This window comes from Neomonachus schauinslandi, chromosome 9, assembly GCF_002201575.2.
Source record: "Neomonachus schauinslandi chromosome 9, ASM220157v2, whole genome shotgun sequence".
NCBI classification, from domain to species: domain Eukaryota; kingdom Metazoa; phylum Chordata; class Mammalia; order Carnivora; family Phocidae; genus Neomonachus; species Neomonachus schauinslandi.
In genome coordinates, this window is record NC_058411.1 from 115,461,045 (window position 1) to 115,480,385 (window position 19,341).

General features: G+C 41.8%; 1 protein-coding gene across 1 annotated transcript in view; it reads right to left on the reverse strand.

Moving 5' to 3' along the window:
* NIPA1 (NIPA magnesium transporter 1) overlaps positions 1–8,160 on the reverse strand; it is an 81,527-nt gene extending 73,367 nt beyond the window's left edge. Inside the window, exon 1 of the mRNA XM_021680627.2 lies at positions 7,998–8,160. Within this exon, the coding sequence (XP_021536302.1) occupies positions 7,998–8,160 (163 nt within the window). The remainder of the gene's footprint in view (positions 1–7,997) is intronic.
* Positions 8,161–19,341: the final 11,181 nt, after the last annotated feature.

Here is a 19,341-nt window from a genome sequence, read left to right on the forward strand (position 1 = left end):
CTACTAGAATGGAACTATAAGAGATAAGCCAAAATTGTCGGAAAATGAATTTTGGGCATACATGTTTGTATTTCCACTACATTTAAATATGAGCATGATGGGGCGCCTGGGTGGCTCAGTCATTAAGCGTCTGCCTTCGGCTCAGGTCATGACGCCAGGGTCCTGGGATCGAGCCCCACATCGGGCTCCCTGCTCTGCAGGAAGCCTGCTTCTCCCTCTCCCACTCCCCCTGCTTGTGTTCCCTCTCTCGCTATGTCTCTCTCTGTCAAATAAATAAATAAAATCTTTATTTTGAAAAAATATAAATAAATAAATAAATAAATATGAGCATGCCTCTCAAGCACTGCTGGTGGGAATGGAATAGGTATGATACATATATATTCCTAGAAATCAATTTGGCTACACACACACACACGTATAAATATATACAGTCTGTAAAAACATCACTTTTAAAATTCTATTGCAAGGGAGCTACCCAAAGGAAATAACCCACAAAGATTTACATGCAAGGATATTCAATATAACATATTACATTAACAAAGAAACCAGAAACACCCATGTCCTACAAAAGGAGAATGGTAACATTTATGCAGCCACTGAATATTTTTTCAAAGAATATTTAACATGAGATGAATTCATGACAGATGGAGCATAACCACAGGATATAAACTGACACACACAGCATAGACTCACGTATGTTCTGTCCCATTTTTAAAAGTACATGTGATGGGCATTAAGGAGGGCACGTGATGTGATGAGCACTGGGTGTTACAGGCAAAGGATGAATTACTAAAAACTACATTTGAAACTATGTTGGCTAATTGAATTTAAATTTTTAAAGAAGTACATGAAGAGCTGTACTACCTAAGAGCAATATATGGGCCAAAACTGGATCCTGATTCTAAAAGATAAAGTGAGGGAAACTTGAGATAACCACAGAATATTAAACACTGACCATGAGAATTATTAAAGAACGATTGTTAATTTTTAGGTACAATAAATATATTATGGTTTTATTTAACGAAGAGATATGTACTGAAATATCTAGATGAGATAGTATTCTGCCTGAAATTTGGGTAAAAAATTCCACTGGGGTGGGGGTGAAGGGATGGCACTTGAGGTATAGATGAAATAAGATTGGCCAAACTGATGATTGTTGAAGCTAAGTGATAGGTACCATGGGGGTCTATTACACTATTTTTTCTATGTATGTGTTTGACATTTTCCATAATAAAAAATGGGTTTTTTAAAAGATTTTAAGGATACATATTTTGGAATATCTGATGGGTGGTGTTTATTACTTTATACCCTAGATCAGTGTTAGATATATTTTGTATGTACAATTTTTTCATTAAAATTCTATTTTGAAAGATAAGTATCGAAAGTGACTAGGAAGAGGGGCACCTCGGTGGCTCAGTCAGTTAAGCGTCTGCCTTCAGCTCAGGTCATGATCCCAACGTCCTGGGATCAGCCCCACATCGGGCTCCTTGCTCAGTAGGGAGCCTGCTTCTCCCTCTCCCTACTGCTCCCCCTGCTTGTGCTCTCTCTCTGCCAAATGAATGAATAAAATCTTTAAAGAAAAAAAAAGAAAATGATTAGGAAGAAATACACCCTAAATATAACAGCAGTTATCTCAAGTTGAGGAAGTGATACTTTTTATTTTCCTATTCATAGTTTTATGTACTTCCCAGATTTAAAACAATGGCCAAAAACTCTACAGTCAGGAAGAAGATGTTTTAAAGAACGTGACATGCCCACGTTCTGGGAATTCATGACACACTCTGCTGAATAATTACATCATCCCAAAGAGCTCTGACTGGGCATGAACAAGCAAGGCAAACCCTCTGCCTGCCTACTGTCCCCTGGGTTGAGGGCACTGTCTTTCAGGCTGTTCCAGGCAATGTCTAGGTGCCAGTTCAAAGTCACAAGTTCCTGGCCCAGAAGTATTAGGGAGTTTGGGCTTAGGGAGTGTGGGATTGTGCATATTACTTTTTGAAAAGTGGTATTTCAGTTTGTATTCAAATTCCAGTTAGTTAACATACAATGTAATATTAGTCTCAGGTGTACAATGTAACACTTCCATACATCACCTGGTGCTCATCACAAGTGACCTCTTCAATCCCCATCACCTATTTAATGTGAAGAATGGTCTTTTCTAGTCCCTCATAGTTAAAAAAAAATTTTTAAAGGATCGTTTCCTCATCAAGGACTTAATTAAAAGATTGAAAATATAAATAGCATTATATTTTATACTATATCTATAAATATTTTTGAGGAAAACATATACTCTGTCCAACAGCAGTCCAATAAGACCAAGGGGTATTTTGCTTATATCATATGAAAATGAGAATCGATTATATTTCTTTTTTTTTTTTAAAGATTTTATTTATTTATTTGAGAGAGAATGAGATAGAGAGAGAGCATGAGAGGGGGGAGGGTCAGAGGGAGAAGCAGACTCCCCGCTGAGCAGGGAGCCCGATGCGGGACTCGATCCCAGGACCCTGGGATCATGACCTGAGCCGAAGGCAGTTGCTTAACCAACTGAGCCACCCAGGCGCCCGAGAATCGATTATATTTCTAAGATTTTATTTATTTATTTAGAGAGAGAGAGTGCATGAGCAGAGCGAGGGGCAGAGGGAGAGAGAGAATCCCAAGCAGACTCTGTGCTGAGCGCCCATCTGGGACTTGATCCCACAACCCTGAGAGCATGACCCAAGCCAAAATCAAGAGTTGGACGCTTAACTGACTGAGCTACCCAGGCTCCCCGAGAATAAATTATTTGCCCTAATGTCTTCAGGTATTATCCACATTTATAAAGCTCAGTATCAGATTACCAAATAAACTGTGAATCCCCTCAAGAGAAAAGTCTTATCCTCTGCAGGTGAACTTGTCTATCTTCCCCCTTACCTTTCCTACAGGGACCAGGGTAAAAGAGATGATCTTCATAATCAGCATGAGCTGGGTTCAAATCCTGACACCAGCAGTCCCATATCAGGTGCATGCCTCAACTTCTTCTTCTGTATCACACCTCAGGGGATCCATGCCCTCATACATTCCCCTCCCACCCTGAACCTGGACTGGCCCTGAGTAGGCCAATAAAATGTGGCTGAAGTAGCACTGCAAGACTTCTCAGATCAGGCCACAAATATCTATGCAGCTTCCACCATGGTCCTGGGAGGTTTGGTCTAGGGGAAACTACCCACCACGTAAGGGGTCTGACTTCCCTTAGATCACCACAGTATAAGGAAGCCCAAGGTGGCAACATGTGAAGAGACTACATGGAGAGATGGAGGAAGGGAAAAAAGGAGAAGGGACAGAATGAGAGGGGGGGGGCTCAGGAAGCTGACAGATACATGAGTCTGGGATACCACGGGTCTTCTATAAGCCTCCTTTATCTTCTCTTCTTATGGAAACAGTATCAGTTAAACCAGGTACAGGCTGCAGAGCTACTCTCCCACTATTCTCACCATGTTCCTTATCGATGATCTCTCCTCAGGACTAGACAGAGATCAGACAGGTGTAGATGTTCAGATCTAGCAGTAACTCTGGCCTCCTTTACTTAGTAGGGCCACAGATAAATGAGGTTAGCTTTAAGTAACTTGAAGAACGCTCTGAAATATAAGGTTCAGTTTTACCCTCTTCACACAACAGTTACTCCTGACCAGTTAGATAGCATTACTGAGTGTCCACCACATGCGTCCCAAGTGGACAGGAGCTGTGCCCTTCCTTGACAAGCCAAGATCCAGGGGGAACACAGACAAGTAAACAGGACATCATCCCATGGGTTTCAGGGGCAGAAGGGTGTTGAGGACTACTACTGAGGAAACACATGGGAGAGGCAACTGACCCCATCTGGCAAGGTCAGGAGGGTTCACAGAAGCAGTGGAAATTAACCACAGACCAAAGGGCTACAGGGATGAAGACAACATGTGCCTGTCTTGTCTCTGGGTGTAGGGGCACATGTGCCGAACACGTGTGCCTAGAGATGGCTGGAGAGGCAAGGAGAAAGCACACAAATATCCCACAGCCAGGAAAAACGCGCCCTTCAGAAACGATGTACAGAAAGGCTTGGGGCAGCAGGTGGAACGCCTGAATTACCGGTTTCCACTCTCACAAGACAATTCACTCACCTTCTGAGTGTCTTAACAGTGGGACTATACCTTTAGGCTGTACTCCTCAGCAAGGAGACTATGAAATCTGAAAAGGATTTTTTTTATTATGGTAAAATATACATAACATTAAATTTACCATTTTAAACATTTTTAAGTGTGTGATTCTACGACATTAAGTACCGTCACATTGTTGTGCAACCATTACCACCACTGATCTCCAGAACTTTTTCATCTTCCCAAACAGAAACACTGTACCCATTAAACACTAACTCTCCATTCCCTCTTCCTGGGGTCCTGCAACCTCCATCCTACTTTCTTTGTCTGTGAATTTGACTAGGTACCTCATATGAGTGAAATCATAAAGTGTTTGTCCTTTTCTGACTGGCTTATTTCACTTAGCATATTGTCCTCAAGGTTGATCTATGTTGTAGCATGTGTCAGAATTAACATCTTTTTAAGGCTAAATAACATTCCCTTGAATGTATATGCCACAATTTGTTTATCCATTCATCTGTCAATGGATATTTGGGTTGTTTCCACCTTTTGTCTATGCTACGTCCTTAGGTTCCTGCTATAAACATGGGTGTACAAATATTTGTTCAAGACACTGCTTTCCCTTCTTTTGGGTCTATACCCAGAAGTGGATTGCTGGATCATATAGTAATTCTATGTTTAATTTTTTGAGGACTCGCCATACTGTTTTTCATAGCAATTGCACCATTTTACATTCCCATGAACAGTGTACAAGAGTTCCAATTTCTCCACATCCTCACCAATACTTGTGATTTTATGTTTTGGTTTTTTTGTTTTTACAATAGCCATTCTAATGAGTAGGAGATGGCATCTCCTGTTTTTGATGAAAGGGATTTTAAAAAGATCAGCTGGTTCATCCTGGTCTAGGGCGTTCTACATACAGTAACTTACTATGCAATTCTCCAAAGCCTGCAGCAAATTCAAACACATGACTCTCCTGAGATTGTTTCCACAAAGCCTGCTTGAGGGCAGGATACCACCCTCATGTCATCAGACTCCCTGGGCATCCTCACCTATGTGCACAAAAATTCTAAAAGTTGTAACTGGCTTCCACAAATGCTTTCACACCCAATGATTACCTTGTTTCTCTCACTAAGTTCTGCTTTAACTGGGTTCTAACACTAGAAATGATCTGTGTGCCCTCTTCCCTCTTCCCATGCAGAGTCCTTCAAAGGCTCCCCAGGAGTCAGGCAGTCCACCATGAGCTTGTGTTATGGAGAATGCTCCTGGACTATCTGGGTACTCCATTCACTGGGAAAGCCCTTTCAAAAGTTCATGAAAGTTTGTAACAGAGGAAGCCTTGCCCCAAAATCCCCAGTAGAAGGGCTGAGACCAGAACTTACCTCTCCTGAAGCTAAAACTCCAAAGAAATGCTCTCATGTGGCAATTCGTTTAAAGTTGAAACTTTCAGGGGGCGCCTGGGTGGCTCAGTCTGCCTTTGGCTCAGGTCATGATCCCAGGGTCTGGAATGGAGCCCCACATTGGGCTCTCTGCTCAGCGGGGAGTCTGCTTCTGCTTCTCCCTCACCCTCTCCCTCTCCCTCTGCCTGCCACTCCCCCTGCTGTGCATTCTCTCTGTCAAATAAATAAATAAAATCTTTAAAAAAAAAAAAAAAAGGAAACTTTCAGTGAGACAGGTTTTTATAGTGTAAGAAACTGACCAGTCTCCTTTAATGCAAGAACTTGACTTCCTAGTTCTTAGCTACCTCTTTCCTCCTATCTCCTCCATTTCAGGCATTTCATAATAGTCAACTCTGCTGCTTGTTAGTAGAGGTGGGAAAAGATTTTAGGGAGAGTAGAGTCTAAAACTGCATATCCTCAATACCTACAACAGTGCCTGGCACATAATAAGAGCTTCATGAATATCTGTTGAACAAATCAAAACTAAATTTATCAAAACAAATGTATATGTCTGTCTTCTATCACTATGAGCAACCCAACTAACTTGAATCTGTGGCAGTGGGTGGTAAGTGGGAAAGTATGAAATTAGCACGTATCACATTTTCACTTTTATTAATTTAAAGGCATAGTATGTAGTTATAAATAACAGTATCAATCATGGCTGGGTTTTTTTCTGGTTGATTTGTTTCTTATTTTCTTATTCACTAATTCCCTCAAACACATAAGCTGAGCTAAAACACCAGAGTGTTAACTTTAGTTTTACTCAATAACTTTTTTACTAACTAAAGTCTGTATTAAGGTTTCCTTAGATTTTCCCTAATATTGTCATGTGTCCTTAGACTCCTGTGACAGTCTCTCAGACTTTACAACCTCAGCAAAGGACTGGTCAGACATTTTGCAGGCTGTTCCTCAATTCATGTTTGTCTGATGTTTTTCTCATGGTGAGACTGGGGTTGTTTTTGGAAGGAGCATCACAGAGGTGGAGTTCTCCTCCCACACATTTTACCCATGGGCACATGAGTTGTTTATTTTTGAGTCACAGCAAACACTTCACACTGATAGGTGCTCCCTGAAAACTACCACTGCCGGATGTGTCTTCACATCTGCATCCTAAGGAAGTCATACTTGCTTTTATTTAGATTTTATGTAAACTTCAGTGTTTTCACTTCTAAGTTTAATTCTTTAAACGAATATCCATGATTTTATATTTTCATTTGAGATTACAGGCCCCTTTATCTCTTTCCTGAAGGGACTCCTGGCTCACCATCCAGGACACTCTGAGAAAGTTTCACCTGTGTTCTGGAATCAGAACTATTAAATAAGTTTATTTATTCTCAAACCATGACCTGGTGGTCTCATTTTCCCCAGAGAACTCTTAACACCATTCTTATGAAAATACAGCTAACAACCACAAGATTCCCTGTCCTTCTGGAAGCAGCATTTCTTTTCAGTTTCAAAGCATGTTACATCTTGCATTCAGTAAATTGTCTCAGATCTCTCTTAAAACAGAGGGACGCTGGCAAAGAACTATGCTACATCTCTCACTTTCCACATTACTAAGGAGTGGGGTTTGGTGGTGTATCTACCAAGGGAATACTAAATTGGTCCATTTTTTGCTTTTTAAAAAAAATCTGCCCTTCGCTTTCTTCACATTAAGGATCACTTGTAATCAGATGGCTCAAGTCTAAACCAGGGTGGCTCAATCAAGGACTCCAGGAACAGAAGCTAAAGAAAAGTACAGACCTCTTGCTTGACCCTGAGAGTGAGCGCCTCCTTGACCCACCTGTCCCGCCCTGGCCTGCCTAGTGCACAGTTCTTATTTCTGCACTGGCGTGGCCACTGCAGCGTGACGGGGGGGGGGGCGCAAATGAGCGGGTCTTGCTCTCCCAAGTGCACTCGAGGCTGGGGCCACAGCCGAGGCGAAAGGGCTGTCGCTCCTTCTGGGCAAGTACTGCGCTTCGACCATTTCGGGGATACTATAAACGGGAAGGTTTCCCCAGCAGCGGATGGGTGCGGGTGAAAGGGACCCCTGGGCTCCAACCGGAGGGCAGGTTAGTAGTAGGCTGCGCGGCTGCAGAGGGAGTGGGAGGGTCTGGGAAGGAAGATAGAAGTCAGCTAGAGAAACCCTATCAAACTGAACAAGGCCTCTCCAGCCGCTAGGGAGGGAGAAAAAGGGTGGGGGAGACACAACTACCAGGGCGGGCAAAACAGGGCAGCGGCTGTTACGCTTCTGGGGCGCAGGGCCGCGACCGTGCCTGCGCTTCAGGTGGGCGAAGAGCCTCCCGCCCGCGCAGCCCGCCCCCCCGAGGTGCTCCGCCTTCTGCCTGGGCCCGGCCCTGAGCGGCGACCCAAACACCCCCCAACATGCGGCCGCTCCCCTTTCCACCGCCCGGCGGCTGTTCCCTCCACCCCCACCCCCGACCCAGAGCACAGCCCGCGCGGCCCGCCCTACCTCGCCGCTTGGCGCGCACGATGCCCTTTTTTTGAAGCACGAACGTGGACCCATTCACCAGGCTCGACACGACGGCCACGCCCAGGCCGAGCGACACGGCGGCGGGGCTCGGGCTGCGCGCCCCCTCCCCGGCCGCCGCCGCTGCCGCCGCTGCAGTCCCCATGCCGCCCGCGCCCGCCCTCCGCGCCTGCGCCTGCGCGCCGCGCGCGCCTGGGCCGGAGGTGGGGGTTGGGGGGTGGACCCGCGGATCCGCGGGACCGGGACAGAGTGGAGGGTGGGGTTGGGATCTGAGCATCCGCGGGGCAGCGACGGAGTGGGGGTGGGGAGGATTCCGAGTTCCGCCGAGGCGGAAAAAAGGACGAGGGGAACTTGGGCTCCGCGACAAGTTTGCGGTGGGGGAACTCTGGGCTAGGCGAGTGGGGGTGAAGCCCGGGTTCCGCGGACCCGGGAGATGGAGGATGGATCCGGGGCTCCGGGAGGATAGTGAGAGTGGAAAGGAGAAGAGTGACAGTGAGGAAGGAATTGAGAGAGGGGAGTGGTAAGAGGGGCGGTGTTGAGGAAAGGGAAAAGGCGGTGGGTGGGTGGGTGGAGGTAGGGTTCCCAGATTTGGCAAATGAAAATAGAGGAATCCCACTAACTTTTATCTCAGATAAATAATTTTTTAGTATGGGTCCCATGCAATACTTGGGACCAGAAGGGGACCAGCAGGACGCAGCCTTTGCTGGGATCACGATCCCCACAAAGCCTCAAGGCGGAGGCCAACGGGGAATCTCTGGTAGGGCCTGAAATCTGGACGACTCAGCTGTAGACACTCAAATGGGACCGCTGACTGGGGTGAAGTCAAGTTGCCTCCACAATGGAGCAGTGAGCTTGTAACCGTACTGTCTAATTTCCTAATTTATTTTCAATAAAATATATCAAAATTAGGGAACGAGAAAATAGTTACTTAAAAATTCCACAATCCCACAACCCTAGCCTAATTATTATTTAGGTGTTTTCCCTTAGGATACATACTTTTACGTATTTCCAATTACAATATACAAAATATCCATTTTATTTAATGTCATAATCAGTTTCCGTGTTGCCACATAATTATTATTTTAATGACAGTATCATTTCCAATAAAGTTAATTACCGTAATTTGTCCAACTATTTAGCAATTGTTGGTTGTTTGGCTACCAGGTTTTTTTCTATTATAAATGATGCTGTAATAAACATCTTCATAAATTTTGAAACTAGGTTAAAGTGTATAAATCTATATCTACAGCATTATTAGTTTGTGGAGCAATATGAAATCTTATACTATTCTGTATGAAAACTTTCATGCTGAATGAATCTAGCCCATTGTTTATTCTTTTTTCTTGTAACGTACAGTTGACTCTTGAACAACCCTGGTTTGAACTGCTTGGGTCCACTTATACTCATGTTTTTTACAATATAGTACTATAAATGTATTTTTCCTTCCTTATGATTTTCTTGATGTTTTCTGTAACTTACTTTATTGTAAGACTACAGTATATAATACATATAACATATAAAATATGTGTTAATCTTCTGTTTATGTTATTGGTAAGGCTTCTGGTCAACAATAGGTTATTAGTAGTGCTTAAGTTTTTAGGGAATCAAAAGGTATACACGGATTTTCCTGTGCAGGGAAAGAGTTGGTGCCCTTAACCCCCACATTGTTCAAGGGTCAGTTGTATATAACATAAAACTTGCCATTTTAACCATTTTTATTTTTATTTTTATTTTTATTTATTTTTTTTTTAAAGATTTTATTTATTTATTTGAGAGAGAGAGAATGAGAGACAGCATGAGAGGGAGGAGGGTCAGAGGGAGAAGCAGACTCCCTGCTGAGCAGGAAGCCCGATGCGGGACTCGATCCCAGGACTCCAGGATCATGACCTGAGCCGAAGGCAGTCGCTTAACCAACTGAGCCACCCAGGCGCCCCATTTTAACCATTTTTAATGTACAGTTCACTGGCATTAATTATGTTGACGATGTTGTGCAACCCTCACCACTGTCTATTTCTAAAACTTTTCCATCATCTGAAACGGAAACTCTGTAGCCATTAAGCAGTCATCCCCATTTCTCCTTCCCCCTACTCCTTGGTAATTTATAATCTACTTTCAGTCTCTATGAATTTGCACATTTTAGATCTTTTGTTTAAATGGAATTATACAATATTTGTCCTTCTGTGGCTGGCTTATTTCACTTAGCTTGGTTTTCACTTGGTTCTAAGGTTCATCCATATTGTAGCATGTGTCAGAACTTGATACCTTTTTATAGCTGAGTATTATTCCATTGTATGTATATACAACATTTTGTTTATCTGTTATTTGTTGATGGACGCTTGGGTTGTTCCCACCTTTCAACTTTTGTGAATGATATTGCAAAGACCATAGGCATGAAAGTATCTGTTTGAGTACCTGACTTAAAATATTTTGGGTATAGTGTACCTAAGAGTGGAATTGCTGAGTCATACAGTAATTCTATGTTTAGGTTTTTGAGGAACTGCCAAACTTTATCATAGTCTCTGCACCATTTTACATTCCTACCAGCAATATACAAGGGTTCCAATTTCTCCACATTCTCACCAATACTTGGCATTTTCCAGTTGTCTTTTTTTTAATAGCTATCCTAGTAGGTGTAAAGGGGTTGCTTTTTCTTTTTAAATATACCTGTGAGCATAAGTGGTATTTCCTGAAATAAGCAATAACTTCTATTATAAATCTCAGCAGAAGCAAGCAAATGAAAGCAGCAGCAACAGCATTGCCAACATAATCATAATTATTTACTTTTCTAATAATGTCAGTATTATTTAATATATGTATATGTATTTATGTATATTTTAAATAATGCCTTCAGAGCTTTTGGCAAAAAAAGTCATGCTCGTTAAAAAAACAACTCAGTGAATTCAGTAAGTGCCAGAGAATATAAAACCTCACCCCAAATTCCATCACCCTAAAATAACTATTATTACCATTAAGAACTCCACTCCAAACATTTTTCCAGTTAAGTATATGAGTAAAAGGATCGATGTTATCAAATGGGAAGGCACATATGGTATTTTAATTTGAAAGAGAAAACTATATATTACTTGGATTTAACATTTAAAAAGCTGGAATAAAAATGAAGCTGAGATAAGTACTATTCTACCACAATAGACTCTAGTTCCTAAAAGATGCCTCTAAAATTGAGGTCAGTGAAAAACATTGAGATGGGAGTTATTATGTTTCTCTTAACTCTTAACTTTTAAAACAGTATCACTTGACTCCTTGCAATGACAAATGAGGAAATCAGCTCACTTACCAGCTCCTTATGATTTTTTTTTTACTTTGTCAAGGTATATAACATTTAGAGACTACACTGTGTTAATAATTCTATATTTGTACAATCTTAAATATATACTTAACTGGGTTCATTATTCACATCATCCTTCAACCAATTTTTTCTATCTTTCAATTCACTAGAAAATTTTCACTGAACATATATTAAAAATAACCCCATGGATGCTATAATCTTTGAGTTCTTTTGTTATGGAATGTTTGCCTGAACCACAAAATGGACAAATATAATATTTTCAAACTGTACTTTCTTTCCCTAAAACATTGTAGGCATTGTCTCATCTTCTGGCATTAAATGTTATGTTAAGAGTCTGAAGTCACATTGAACACAAATGGGGTTAATGTTAAAAAATGTTAATGTTAAAAAATGATTGTTAATTTTGTTGGGTGTGCTAATGAAATTGTGGTTGTATTAATATCTTTATTACAGACAACTACTGAAGTATTTATATGTGAAATGATTATGTTGAGGATTTGCTTTTTAAAATTTCATAAGGAAATAAAATGAGTGTGTAAGCATATGTGTAAATGGATTTATCAAGCAAATGACACCTTTACCACCTCCAGGCAAGGACGAGTCCTGCTGCATGGAGGATAGCAAAATAGGGTATGGATACCTGCCACCAAGAGCAGTAGTCACAAGATGTCTACTCACTCCATGGTTTATAAATGCCGGGGTCACCAAGAGAGACATGATTCACATAGGCACTGGATAGACCAACACTTAACTCTCACACAGAAGAACCAGAGCAAGATCAGCTTCAACAATGGGTTTTAGTCTGTCATGGTCAACAGGTTCCAGCCTGTGGCCAATGCAGGGCAATGGTCTGTATTCACCCCTCTTTTGCTACAAGCTAAGGACCCCATTCCTTCCCTGCTGGGAATGGATATAGTAGTGGGGTTGGTCAAGTGCCATATGATGCACAAGCTTAAGCAGAACAAAGGAGTACACAGAATCTGAAGCAGGGAAAGGTATTGCCACACAAGGTGATAAACCCAGCATAAACTGCCAAGGCTCTATATGTCTTGAAAAAGAAGTATTCTAGGCCCTACATCCATTCTCATGCAGCCAAGCAGGGGTCAGAAGACTGCACACATGTGACTGCCTTTCCTATCAAGATTAGAAGAGTAAAAACACTAGAAAGTTGCTAATTAAGTTGGGTGACAAGTAAAAGTATATGAGAATTGCATGCTATTCTCTCTTTATGTGTTTGTAAACATTCTTTTTTTCTTTTTAAGTAGGTTCCATGCCCAGCATGGAGGCTAATGTGGGGCCTGAACTCACAACCCTGAGATCCAAACTTGAGCTTAAATCAAGAGTCAGATGCTCAACTGACTGAGCCACCCAGGCATCCCTGCAAATATCTTAATAGAAGTATTTGTGGGGTTTTTTTTTTAACTCTGAAGTCAGACTGATTTTCAAAAATATTTTTTTATTTCTGTGTTTGAGAAGAGTTCAAATACAAACAAGGAGTCAGGAAAGATTGAATAATCTGTTTTTTTCCTTCATTATAAAATATTTCAAATGCATATCAAAGTGCAGAGAATAACACTTTAAAAAAGCCATGTACTCATCCCTTCAAATCGATCTAATCCTAATATTTTAATGTATTTGGCTCAAATTTTTAAAGGAAATATATAATAGCAAAGGCTCTTTTCTTCCATCTCTCTTTCTTCTGCCTGGCATCTGCAGAATTAGTTATTATCCTTGAAGCTCAATAACTCATTTAAGATATATCACAGTATTGACCAATCTGTACCATTTCTCCTAGGACAAGGTGTATCCTTTCTTTTGTAGATTGTTTTTCCTTCTTTCAGCAATTTTCTTTTTTAAAAAAATATTTTATGTATTTATTTGAGGGGCAGAGAGAGAGAGAGAGCGCCAGCACGAGTGGGGGGAGGGGCAGAGGAGGAGGGAGAAGCAGGTTCCCCATTGAGCAGGGAGCGCAAGGTGGGGCTTGATCCCAGGACCCCGAGATCATGTCCTGAGCTGAAGGCAGACGCTAACAGACTGAGCTACCCAGGGGCCCCCAGCAATTTTCTACCACTGTGTTTTTAAATATCCCCAAGATACCCCTCCCCTTCTTATGTTCTGTAAGGTGAGTTCTCTATTTTAAGAACACCAGTTATCCTTATGTTGGATAGTCTTTTGTTACGTTTGTTTTCTTCTTAACTCTCTTGATATTTATCCTCTATGTCTATAACCACTAATAAAATAATGGTGATATTCTATTTGTTTCATTAGCTCTGAAATTTTATTTTTCACCAAATCTGTTGTTGTGTACAGCTTGGTCTACCCATATCTATATATCTATATCTATCATCTCCCCTGCCCAGATCAAAATATAGCAGATATCTAGGACCCCAGAATTTCCTTCTTGAAAACTTCCAAACTCATTCTATGAGGCCAGCATTACCTTGATCACAAAACCAGACAAAGACCCCCCCCATTATAATTGGAAAATTACAGACCAATATCTCTGATGAACATGGATGCCAAAATTCTCACCAAGATACTAGTCAATAGCATGAACAGTACATTCAAAGGATTCTTCACCAACACAAAGTGGGATTTACTCCTGGGCTGCAAGTGTGGTTAGACATCTGCAAATCAATCAATGTGATACATCACATTAACAAAAGAAAGGACAAGAGCCATATGATCCTCTCAATTGATGCAGAAAAAACATTTGACAAAAATACAGCATCCTTTCTTGATTAAAACTTTGCAGTGTAGGGATAGAAGGAACATATCTCAATATCATAAAAGCCATATTACAAAGAGCCCACAGCGAATATCATTGTCAATGGGGAAAAACTGACAGCCTTCCTAAGGTCAGGAACATGACAGGGATGTTCACTCTCACCACTCCTGTTCAACATAGTACTGGAAGTCCTAGTCTCAGCAATCAGACAACAAAAAGAAATAAAAGGCATCCAAATTATCAAAGAGGTCAAACTCTCACTCTTCACAGATGACATGATACTCTATGTGGAAAACACAAAAGACTCCACCCCAAAATTGCTAGAACTCATACAGGAATTCAGCTAAGTGGCAGAATATAAAATCAATGCACAGAAATAAGTTGCATTTCTATACACTAACAATGAGACGGAAGAAGAGAAATTAAGGAATCGATCCCATTTGCAAGTGTATGAAAACCATAAGATAGCTAGGAATAAACCTAACCAAAGAGGTAAAGGATCTGTACTCTGAAAACTATAGAACGCTTATGGCAGAAATTGAGGAAGACACAAAGAAATGGAGAAACATTTCATGCTCATGGATTGGAAGAACAAATATTGTTAAAATGTCTATTCAATCCACTCTCTATTGAAATACCATCAACATTTTTTACAGGGCTAGAACAAACAATCCTAAAATTTGTATGGAACCAGAAAAGCCCCCAATTAGCCAGAGGAATGTTGAAAAAGAAAACCAAGGCTGGTGGCATCACAGTTTCAGACTTCAAGCTCTATTACAAAGCTGTCATCATCAAGACAGTGTGGTACTGGCACATAGATCAATGGAACAGAATAGAAAACCCAGAAATGGGCCCTCCACTCTATGGTCAACTAATCTTCAACAAAGCAGGAAAGAATATCCGATGGAAAAAAACACAGTCTCTTCAACAAATGGTGTTGGGAAAATTGGACAGCCACAGGCAGAAGAATGAAACTGGACCACTGTCTTACAGCATACACAAAAATAAACGCAAAATGGATGAAAGACCTAAATGTGAGACAGGAATCCATCAAAAATCCTTGAGGAGAACACAGGCAACAATCTCTTTGACCTCGGCCACAGCAACTTCTTGCTAGACACGTATCCAAAGGCAAGGCAAGCAAGGGCAAAAATGAACTATTGGGACTTCATCAAGATAAAAAGCTTTTGCACAGCAAAGGAAACAGTCCACAAAACCAAAGGACAACCTACAGAATGGGAGAAGGTATTTGCAAATGTCTTATCAGATAAAGGGCTAGTATCCAAGATCTATAAAGAACTTATCAAACTCAACACCCAGGGGGTGCCTGGGTGGCTCAGTTGTTAAGCAGCTGCCTTCCACTCAGGTCATGATCCCAGGGTCCTGGGATCGAGCCCCTCATCAGGCTCCCTGCTCAGCGGGAAGCCTGCTTCTCCCTCTCCCACTCCCCCTGCTTGTGTTCCCTCTCTTGCTGTGTCTCTCTGTGTCAAATAAATAAATAAAATCTTTTAAACAAAAACAAAAACTCAACACCCAAAAAACAAAGAATCCAGTCAAGAAATGGGCAGAAGACATGAACAGACATTTCTCCAAAGAAGACCTACAAATGGCCAATAGATACATGAAAAAGTACTTCACATCCCTTGGAATCAGGGAAATACAGATCAAAAGCATAATGAGGGGCGCCTGGGTGGCTCAGCGACTGCCTTCGGCTCAGGTCATGATCCCGGGGTCCTGGGATCGAGCCCCGCATCGGGCTCCCTGCTCTGCGGGGAGCCTGCTTCTCCCTCTCCCACTCCCCCTGCTTGTGTTCCCTCTCTCGCTGTGTCTCTCTCTGTCAAATAAATAAATAAAATCTTTAAAAAAAAAAAGCATAATGAGATACCACCTCACGTCAGTCAGAATGGCAAAAATTAACAAGTCAGGAAACAAATGTTGTAAAGGATGTGAAGAAAAGGGAACCCTCATAAACTGCTGGTGGGAATGCAAACTGGTTGAGCCACTCTGGAAAACAGTATGGAAGTTCCTCACAAAATTAAAAATAGAGCTACCCTAGGACCCAGGAATTGGACTAGTAGGTAGTTACCTCAAAGATACAAATGTAGTGATCCGAAGGGGCACCTGCACCCTGATGTTTATAGCAGCAATGTCCACAATAGCCAAACTATGGAAAGAGCCCAGATGTCCATCGACAGATGGATGGATAAAGAAGATGTGGTATATATATATACAATGGAATATTACTCTGTCATCAAAAAATGAAATCTTACCATTTGCAATGATATGGATGGAACATACTAGAGGGTAGAATGGTAATCGAAATAAGTCAATCAGAGAAAGACAATTACTCGATTTCACTCCTATGTGGAATTTAAAAAACAAAGCAGAGGATCATAGGCGAAGAGAGGGAAAAATAAGACGAAATCAGAGGGAGACAAATCATAAAAGACTCTTGACTATAGGAAACAGACTGAGGGTTGCTGGAGGGAAGGTAGGGTGGGATGGGGTAATTGGGTGATGGGCATTAAGGAGGGCATGTGATGTAATGATCACTGGATGTTATATGCGACTGATGAATCACTGAATTCTACCTCTGAAACTAATAATACACTATGTGTATTAACACTATTAACTATTAACACTATATGTTAATTAATTGAATTGAAATAAAATAAAATTTTAAAAAAGAAAATAAAAGAAGTTCCTTCCTGATCTATACCCTTCCTCAAGAAAATCACTACTCTGACTTCAATAATTATTATTTAGTTTTGCCTTCTTGAACTTCACAAGTGAAATATAGTACATTCTCTCTTATAGCTGGTTTCTTTCACTCAACCTAATATGTGAGATCCATCCATGTTGTTGAATGTTCCAGTACTTTATTCTTTTTGTGTGTGGGGGTCGTATTCCATTAGGTGAATATAACACAATTTATCTGGGCACCTGGATGGCTCAGTCAGCTAAGCGTCTGCCTTCGTCTCAGGTCATGATCCCAGGGTCCTGGGACTGAGCCCCGCATGGAGCCCCGCAGCCCCACGTCAAATCAAGCTCAGCGGGGAGCCTGCTTCTCCCTCTCCCTCGTGTATTCTATATATATAGATGTGTAGGGGAAAGTTTCTGAAATCTATCTGATCTTGAGAAGGAAAAAGTGGGTTTGGACCTCTTTACCTGTATACATCCAGGATGGCCACCCAACCCATCTGAGGGGGTATAGTGATAATACTTGATTTAACTATTCCCAGTAAGACAGGAAAATAAAACAAGAAAGAAGCTTGGTTAAGTCTCATTATGCAAATATCAGGCATTATGTATTACTACTATATATTTCCATCCATTGGTCCCTCTGCCTGCCGCTCCCCCTGCTTGTGCTCTCTCTCTCTCTCAAATAAATAAATAAAATATGAAAAAAAACCCACAATTTATCCTTTCTCTTGTTGATGGACATTTAGGTTGTATCCATTTGGGGATTATTATGAATGAAAATGGCTATGCACATTCTTTTTTTTTTTTTTTAAAGATTTTATTTATTTATTTGAGAGAGAGAGTGAGAGAGAGAAAGAGCACAGGAGGGGGGAGCGGGAGAGGGAGAAGCAGACTCCCTGCCGAGCAGGGAGCCCGATGCGGGACTCGATCCCGGGACTCCAGGATCATGACCTGAGCCGAAGGCAGTGGCCTAACCAACTGAGCCACCCAGGCGCCCCTATGCACATTCTTTTATAAGAACATATGCACTCATTTCTCTTGTGTACATACCTAAGAGTGGAATTTCAGAAGGTAGGCATATGTTTAGCCTTAATAGAAAACACCAAAAAGTTTTCCAATGTGATTATACCACTCTATACTCCCATCAGCATTGTTTGACCATTCTGGTACCATCACACCTTTCTGATACTCACATTTAATCTCTTAACTTTCAGCAGAGATAAAATAATGGAAAGATCCAGAATAGTATGCATATTCCGGAGGAACACTCAGTAAAGCATTGATTTCGTTCACCTAATTCTGATACTGAAAACCATAATGTGGCCAGAATGGGGAAAGAAGCCTGGCAGAACCCTCCCAACGAAGTGCCCGTTGCTTCGGTGAGCTATATGCCCCATACCCTCAAGTCCCAGGAAGATGAGAAGGGATTGAGAAGTTTCCTTCTGGGGGACGCCTGAGTGGCTCAGTCAGTTAAGCATCTGCCTTCGGCTCAGGTCATGATCCCAGGGTCTTGGGATCCAGTCCCACATCGGGCTCCCTGCTCAGCAGGGAGCCTGCTTCTCCCTCTGCCTGCTGCTCCCCCTGCTTTGTGCTCTCTCTCTCTGACAAATAAATGAATAAAATCTTTTTAAAAAATGCTATAATAAAAAAAAAAGAAGTTTCCTTCTGGGCATGCTATTTCCTCTGGTCTTTTTCACCCTTGGGCCTCTGAGACAGAAAGAGGGAGAGAGAGAGAATGAGAGAGAGAGAGGGTGGAGAGAGAGCGAGCTCTGACACCCAGTGATCAGAGAGTAGTGTCTCCTGCCTCACCCTGTGTGAGGGGCTGGTCCTTTGGCTCCTGCTTCAGGAATTCTGAAATCTGTAGGTCCTTGGTATGTTCATTTATTAAACATGGTTTAAAGTAAAGTCTCCCAGCTCTGTTGGATGGGTCCCCATGAGGGGAGCCAGGACCACCTTTCTTGAAGGAAGCAGCCCTCTGGTCAGAGTCTTTAAAGGGCCTCCAGGTCTTATAATGCTCCCCTAAAAAAGCTTTCTGGGCATGTGGTAGAGGCAAGTGGCCTTGAGAAGGCAGTGTTTGTCCCCATCCTAAAGAACACTCATACAAGTTTGAAAGGAGGGCTTGGGGTTGTGCCATTCTGAGCTGAGTCAGCTAGATATGAGCAGGGCTGAATGGAGCAGAGGGAGGTCCAGCAGCTCTGACCTTGAAAGAAACAAAGCCCTCCCAGGTGCTGGCTTAGGTGAGCCTTGGGCACCTACTCCATAATTTCTAACAATACCCAGAAATACCAGCCCATAAACCAGCTAGTGAGTAATATATTTCTAGAGCTAAAAAAGGCCTTGGGAAGATCTGTTCTAAATCAACACATGCATTATGCATTATATACAAACTGGAGGCTCCTAGGGGCTAGCAGCAGCCTGTTTGGAGGTCGTGGCAAGTACATTAGATTTTAAGGGCAATGGGAGTCATGGGGTGTGGGCTTTAAGGTTTTAGGAACAGAAAGATGAATATATTTTAGAGTGATATGGGTAAACTGAAAATAAGGTTTTGAGGTAGAACCATTAAAAAATTTGGGGGGGGAGGGGCGCCT